The 8,037-nt window shown below is 48.1% G+C and overlaps 1 protein-coding gene across 1 annotated transcript in view; it reads left to right on the top strand.

The window, feature by feature from the left end:
- The window catches only part of ecel1 (endothelin converting enzyme-like 1), a 41,746-nt gene extending 34,102 nt beyond the window's left edge, over positions 1-7,644 (top strand). Inside the window, exons 13-19 of the mRNA XM_072691428.1 lie at positions 1-24; positions 1,006-1,073; positions 2,409-2,533; positions 3,621-3,686; positions 4,036-4,131; positions 4,900-4,976; positions 5,289-7,644. The exon at positions 1-24 is cut by the window's left edge and continues 28 nt beyond it. Of these exons, the coding sequence (XP_072547529.1) occupies positions 1-24; positions 1,006-1,073; positions 2,409-2,533; positions 3,621-3,686; positions 4,036-4,131; positions 4,900-4,976; positions 5,289-5,388 (556 nt within the window). The 3' untranslated portion in view covers positions 5,389-7,644. The remainder of the gene's footprint in view (positions 25-1,005; positions 1,074-2,408; positions 2,534-3,620; positions 3,687-4,035; positions 4,132-4,899; positions 4,977-5,288) is intronic.
- Positions 7,645-8,037: the final 393 nt, after the last annotated feature.

The following is an 8,037-nucleotide window of genomic DNA, read 5'->3' as shown; positions in this document are numbered from 1 at the left end:
TCTGTATGATCCAGAATTCCCGCAGTGAGTATTCCCGAATTCTTCCCAAGCTGTTCTCCAGCTCCCCTCATCAGCCCCACCTGCACCAACCGGCCCTTACGTGCCCACATTGCACCAGCCTCTCTGTGTATTCTGGGAAGGCTCTACTGCAGATTGCTGTGAGGATTGGATTGAATCGTGTTGGGTTGAGATGAGGTGGGCTGGCGATCCTCCATCAAACATCCTGACCTCACTAACGCTCCTGTTGCCGAATGCAATCAAATCCTCACAGCAATGCTCCTCCTCCAAAATCTAGTAGAAAGCCTTCTTCTCTGGACAGTAGAGTACAGTTACTCTAACAAAAGCAGGACCAGCTCTTTTTTGATTACCCATAATAAGTTGGTGTCCCAATACTTTTGTCCACATAGCGTCCATAGCCATGAGCTACACGGACCTTCTTCTGCATTCCAGCGTTACCTCCCTGATTTTCCACCTCCCACGTCTAGCTTAATACCGCCATCAGCCGCGGCCGTTTACAATAATGTTGTCCCTTGTGTGTGTGTGTAGAGTGTGTAGAGTGTGTATGTGTGCACGTGTGTGTGTGTGTGTGGCCTAGAGAAAGGCTGTTTGCTCTCCGGGTCATTGTGAGAAATGTTCTGGTCTGTTAACTCAGGTAGTGACAATTAGTGTGTGTGTGTGTGTGTGTGTGTGTGAGCGAGTCTGCAGGCCTGTTGCGGGAGTCTGTAATCAGAGGTTGACACTTCCATCGCTGTATTGATCTCCCTTCACAAAGCCAGCAGGCAGGCATTAGAATGCCCCCCACCACTCTCTCTCTCTCTCTCACACACACACACACACTTGCCGACACTTAGAAACAAAACCCTCCACACAAACTGCAGACTAAGTTGGCACCTGTCCCCCCAAGGCTGACCTTGTTAACGGAAAAGACTGCACTGCCACCTAGTGGAGACCATACCGAGTCGCAAGGAGTTTAAGCCCACCTCACACTCTTCGTTTTTTTCCAAGGTCTCTGAACTACGGGGGGATCGGAGCCATCATCGGACATGAGCTGACCCACGGCTACGATGACTGGGGTAATTCTTATCATTACACGTTTCTTACCCCACAGTTCTGCAGCTAGAACCTTGTAGTCCCAATATATGAGGAGCATGCTTGTGTTTTAAGGAACCGCCTAGCAATACCAAGCAACCACCTGGTATACCGTAGAAACCATCTAGTAGCCCCACAGCAAACAGCCAAGCGTGCGCCTAGCAATTATCTAACAACTTAAAAACAAGCACCTGAGATCCTATAGCCACCACCACTTAGTAACTGCATAGCAATCACCCAGCATCCCCCTAGCCATTCCAAAGCAACCACCTGGGATACCATCGACACCATCTTGTAACTGCAAAGCAACCACCAGGCAACTACTCAGCAATCACCTAGCAGAACAATAGCAGCTACCTAATAACTGCATAAAGCCCTTTCAGCAACCCCATAGCAACACCAAAGCAACCACCTGATATACCAAAGCAACCACAGAGTGACTACATAGCAACCACACAGCGTCCACTTAGCCATTCCACAGGAACCATCTAGCAAACCACCAGGCAATGGCATAGAACCCATTCAGCACCCCATAGCAATACCAAAGCAACCACTTGAAATACCATAGGATCCAACTAGTGACTGCATAGCAATCACCTAGCAACACCATAGCAACCACCTTCTAACTGAACAACAACCACCGTGTCATGCCATGGGAAGCATATAGCAACTACTTAACAATTCCAAAGCAACCACCTGAGATTACATAGCCACCACCTAGTAACTGCATAGCAGCCACCTAGCAACCACCCAGGAAACATCCACCTAGCCATTCCATTGCAACCATAATATGCAGCTACCAAGCAACACCATATCAACCACCTAGCAGTATGATGAAAAAGCCAATTAGGAAAAAACAAGCACCTCACTTTCACTTTTTGAAGCATAAATGAAAGTAGATTTCTTTCTATTCCTTTCATTTTAACGCAACTTTACATAACGTAAATATCATTACTGTTATTGTTATTATTACTGTTGTGAATCTTTGATGTTGCTATGTCTACAATGCCACCTAACGTGTTGATTATCACTCGCAAATATGTTCAGACACAATTCTGTGTAATATTGCTGTGGCAATATTACACCCTGATTACCATCATGCAAATAAAGCTACCTCGCATCTGCAACCGAGAGAGAGAAAGGGCGAGAGACAATATGTGTGTATGCATGCATGCTTGTTTCTCTGATATGCCGTAATAAAAGGCTGAGCTGCAATAAATATTAGCAGCGTTACATTTCACTTTTGTGGAAATTCAGATCATTCAGGTCGGCTCTGATAGATGAAGCGATTTTATTTTGTCTGTGCCATGTGTTGATAGGTGGGCAGTACGACCGCTATGGCAACTTGAAGCAGTGGTGGACGGAGGAGTCCTACACAAAGTTCCAGAAGAAAGCAGAGTGCATCGTCAAACTGTACGATAACTTCACCGTCTACAATCAGCGGGTGAGAAAGACAAAAGTACAGTCCAGAAATGTTCACACGGCTAGAGAGAACTGAGCTGAGACAGGAGTAGAGCGCTTAGTGAGCTAGTCTGATACCTTAAAGATAAGCTCACGTAACAAACATGAGGACCTGACCTCTCCAGTGCTCTTGGGGCTGAATGCAATCAGTTCCTCTCAGCAGCGTCCCAAGAAGAGTAGATACTGTCACTCTCGAGAAATGAGGTAGCATTGGATGAGCTGGTGTCCAAAAACTTTTGGCCATGTAGGTGGGGGTGATAAAGTAGCTAGGCAGGTGTGTAGTAATGTAGGTAGGTAGATGGGTGGGTGCTTAGGTAGGTAGGTAGATGAGTGGGTGCTTGGGTGGATATGTAGGTAGGTAGATGGGTGGGTGCTTAGGTGGATAGGTAGGTAGGTAGATGGGTGGGTGCTTAGGTAGGTAGGTAGATGGGTGGGTGCTTGGGTGGATAGGTAGGTAGGTAGGTAGATGGGTGGGTGCTTAGGTAGGTAGGTAGATGGGTGGGTGCTTAGGTAGGTAGGTAGATGGGTGGGTGCTTGGGTGGATAGGTAGGTAGGTAGATGGGTGGGTGCTTAGGTAGGTAGGTAGATGAGTGGGTGCTTGGGTGGATAGGTAGGTAGATGGGTGGGTGCTTAGGTAGGTAGGTAGATGAGTGGGTGCTTGGGTGGATAGGTAGGTAGGTAGATGGGTGGGTGCTTAGGTAGGTAGGTAGATGAGTGGGTGCTTGGGTGGATAGGTAGGTAGGTAGATGGGTGGGTGCTTAGGTAGGTAGGTAGATGGGTGGGTGCTTAGGTAGGTAGGTAGATGGGTGGGTGCTTAGGTAGGTAGGTAGATGGGTGCATGGATGATTGGGACGATACATATGTAGATGGGTGGGGTGGTTAAATGGGTGAGTAGATGAGTGGAGGGATGGGTGGGTAGGAGAATAGGTGCATAGGGGGCGCTATAAGTACTCAAGCGTTTGGTGCTTTGCATTAGTGACACTGTGTGTCCTTATATTCCTTATATAAAATATATTCCATCAGGTGTGTCCAAACTTTTGACGTGAATGTGTGTGTGTGTGTGTGTGCAGGTAAATGGGCGTCTCACCCTCGGTGAGAACATTGCTGATCTCGGGGGGCTGAAGCTTTCCTACTACGTGAGTCCCAATCTACCTGTCAATCAATCAGACCCATACGACATAAGAGCTCCCACTGCCATGGCAACCGGCCTAACGTCTTATTACGGCTGACCTCAACACGCCCTCTCATTTTCTCTCCTTCACTCTCATTCTTCCCTCACAGATGTTCGGTCATGAGATTACATCTCTCGTCCTGCCCCCGCTGTTCCCTTTTCTTCCTCTTTACTTCTTCCTCGCTGAGCTCCGTTACGGCCAGTTAGCCTAGCCGAATGTGGAATCGGTTAGAAGTGAATCACTTTCTGTTCCTCTCTCTTTCTTACTTCCTCTCTCTCTCTCTCTCTCTCTCTCTCTCTCTCGCTCTCTGCAGGCGTATCAGAAGTGGATAAGGGAACATGGTCCAGAGAGGCCACTCCCAGGCCTCAAATACACACACGAGCAGCTGCTGTTCATCGCGTTCGCCCAGGTACTCCACCCTATCGATCACCCGCTGGCCGCTTTATCAGAAACCCCTAGCTCGTCCTCTCAGGGCTCCCCGTCCTCTAGGGGACGGGGAACCCTGGTGAATTAGGACAGCTGATTTCAGCAACACTGGATCAGAAAGTGTCCATAAACTTTTGGATGTGAAGTACAGTGCAGATCTCGCAGTGCTGCTTGTGGTTTCTAATAAAGCGGACAGTGAAGACGCACGTCACATGGACGTTTATTCAGTACCCTTTATAAGGGAAGTGAGGCAGGGCTATCAGGCAGGGGACTGGTTTCTATTCTCTGCATTCTTACTTTCCCATATGTGAAGATTGCCGAGGTTATTATGGGTTTTATCCTCTCCGCAGTGAGCAAATGGGGACCAAACCGTTTAGCTAGAACTACTGGGCACCGCTAAAAGTGCCAGCCACGCTCAGTGCTGCCAGATGCCTTCAATCCGCAAAAGATATTAGGCCTCCAGCTTGACCTAATATCTTTTGCAGATAATGACCAGGTTCTGGTCCCACAGGCTTTCTCTAAAATGCGAAGTAGGCCCTACTTTCTCACATCGTCATTCTTAGCGTTATATGGACTGGAAGAGGGTTTTACTAGCCTTGAAAAAAAAAGATAAAAAGAACAGAAGTTCCTTTCGCAACTTCCAGAATATAAGAGGTTTTGCAACCATTTCCTCACAGATCTTCACCCAAGTCATTTGGCTTTTTTACTGCAATCACAGAAGAATCTCTCTCCCCTCTGTCCCCTGTTTCAGAACTGGTGTATGAAGAGGAGGTCTCAATCCATATACCTTCAGCTACTGACTGACAAACACGCGCCAGAACACTACAGGTAAGGTGCACGAAAACATGCAACACATACAGAAAAGAAGAAAGGCCAGGCAGGCCTAGTTTAGCTGCATAGGATGGTCAGTGGTATTTCAAGCATTTCCAGTGACCCTGCCTGGTAAAGGACTCAAATCTTGCCCTCAGAGCTTTAGCTGTAGATGTAGACCCCATACCTACTCGTCCAGGACCTTGTCTACATGGCGACTATCAACTATCGCTGGTCAGGCCAGCGCGGTATCGATGCTCACGCCGTGGTAGCAATGCTGGGCGAGGCCGGCGTGATGGCCATGCTAACACCTCTCTAATCTCCCCGCAGGGTCATCGGCAGCGTGTCCCAGTTTGACGAGTTCGCCCGTGTGTTCCACTGTTCGAAGGGCTCACCTATGCATCCTGTCAACAAATGCTCCGTCTGGTGACCTTCGCCACCCGTCCCTTTTTCTCCATTTGCTCTGCTCTGTTTGTCCGTCGTTGATGTCGCTGCCACAACCAGGAGAAACACTGGTTTGACCTTACCAAGCATCCGCAGATCGAGCTCTGGAGTCAGCGGAGTTCTGAAATCTTAATCCACCTCCCAGAAGCTTTTACACACTGCCCTCGCGATCCTGATCCTAATGCTGCGTCCCACTGTGCGAACACGGACTCCCAATCAGAACGTGGTCAGCCCGGTCAGAATTCCTGGTCTAAACATGACCGAGGTCCAGCTTGATGACTAAACCTGTTAACTTTGGTTAGTTGACAGATATTAGCTGGAGGTATCACCATAGCCCATTCGAACTTCCTTAGTAAGCATGCTAGACCATTGTTTGGCAAATTTGGTACCCCACCGTAGCTCCTCCTAGCTCCCCATATGCCCCCCTAGCACTAGCAATGGTCCCTACTGCTCCCCCCTAGCTCCCCCTATGCCCCCTAGCACTAGCAATGGTCCCTACTGCTCCCCCCTAGCACCCCATATGCCCCCCTAGCACTAGCAATGGTCCCTACTGCTCCCCCTAGCCCCTCCTATGCCCTCCTAGCACTAGCAATGGTCCCTACTGCTCCCCCTAGCCCCTCCTAGGCCCTCCTAGCACTAGCAATGGTCCCTACTGCTCCCCTAGCTCCCCCTTTGCCCCCCTAGCAATAGCACTAGCAATGGTCCCTACTGCTCCCCTAGCTCCCCCTTTGCCCCCCTAGCAATAGCACTAGCAATGGTCCCTACTGCTCCCCCTAGCTCCCCTATACCCCCCCAGCACTAGCAATGGTCCCTACTGCTCCCCCTAGCTCCCCCTATACCCCCCCAGCACTAGCAATGGTCCAAACTGCTCCCCTAGCTCCCTCAATGGCCCCCTAGCACTAGCAATGGTCCCTACTACTCCCCCTAGCTCCTGCGGAAGGCAGGATCGAGATGAGGGTGTATGATCGATTAGACTCCGGCCGTCCTTCTTTCTTTCCCATCAGTACAATGGAACGCAGAGCAGCATTCCCATCATTCCCATCATCCTCATCATCCCGTCTCCATTCCTACAAAATAAAAGTCACTTCATCACTTCCCCCAAGAGAACAGTTTTACCCACAGGCCTTTACTTACCCAGCGCTCATCATTGCTTTGTGTCTCACACACATTTTGGTTGTTCAGCGCTGCTTTTCACCGCTCCGCACTGCATCCTAGGCTCAGACCTTATTTTTTCTACATTAAATAATAGCAAATGTATTTATTTTTATACTTTAACGCATAACGTCCCTAATTTATGATGCCCCCAGTAACGTCGTGTTTGGTTTGCCTGGTCTTGATGTGATGCAGACCAAATGTGTGTGTGTGTGTGTTTGTGTGTGTGTTTTGGAGGGGGTCAAGTTATTTACCATTCACTACATTATTTTATTTGGCCTAAAAAATGTATTTGTCAAAAAAAAGGGTCAATAATTCCCCAAACGTTTTGTGTTGAAATTCCTTTATTTATTATTTTTTTTAAGCCACTAGAAAATGCAATGCAATGCATCTGGTGCCCCCTTCTGGTTTGGTGCAGGACTGCAGCTGCCACTATTGCTTGTGTGTCAGTTTTTGTCTTGGCCTTTTTTGGGATTTGGTCCAATTGTATCCGTGTGTGTTTATAAGTGGGATTCGTGTCAAGATGTTGAGCAGACGAACATTCATACGCATGACTTTCAGAGGACGCCCCATCAGACTTCATAGACCGAGGCCTCTCTGTTCTCAGACGGCTCCCAGACTGCAGATGCAGCGGACGGATAGGCCGGATCGTCAGGAGCGCCTCGTGTTTTCCTCGTCCTGTCACGTCTCCACTTTTATCATTCATCTCTGTGTGGCGTGAATTCCTTTTTTCAGGCATTCGGTGTGTTAAAAAAGAAGAAGTCCTAAAAGAAGAAGAGAACAGAGATAAAACAGTGTATATAATCACAGACTGCTGGAGGGATTTGAGAAATTTACTATTATGATAAAAATGTTTAATTTTATATGAAAGTGTCTACATAAAAAAAGACAAGCTACTTTGTAAAGACAAGGTCTAGGAGAAAGAAGCTCGCTGTACACAGTATATACTGGTCTTATAAAGCATGTTTACCACAACGGGTCTGACACCATCACCAGAATCCACAGGCTGAATTACACCACCGAGGCTCAGAGCGGACGCTGGACATGGTGAACTTTGTTAATTTTTCAATAAACGGAGGAAGGTCAGCGAGGCCTGGTTCTGGCGGGGTGTGTTTCTGTGTGTGACTCTGGAAAACTGTATCTTGCCGTAGTTGAATCCCGAGAACCAGGACAGAGGTGTAAAACAGGGCCAATGCCTAAAACCCCCCCAAAACTGTTACACCACCAGAATCTACGTTGACCAGAGAAGGGTTCGCACCGTTATCCGGTAGCAGAGGCAGACTGGGCTAAGCTAACCAGCCAATAGAAGCAGAGCTGAGGAAATTATAAGTCTCGTCTGAGGCAAAATAACAGGGTTGTAACCCATGTCTGAGCGAGTGACGTCATCAAAGACATCAAAGGACTTTAATAATTCATTCATGTTCTCATACATCCTGTGCCTGGATTTTTACAACTTTAAACATGTCCTTTTTTAAACCCCGCC

The sequence above is a fragment of the Salminus brasiliensis genome, chromosome 11 (assembly GCF_030463535.1).
Source record: "Salminus brasiliensis chromosome 11, fSalBra1.hap2, whole genome shotgun sequence".
Taxonomy (NCBI): Eukaryota; Metazoa; Chordata; class Actinopteri; order Characiformes; family Bryconidae; genus Salminus; species Salminus brasiliensis.
This window is presented reverse-complemented; position numbering and strand designations above follow the sequence as displayed.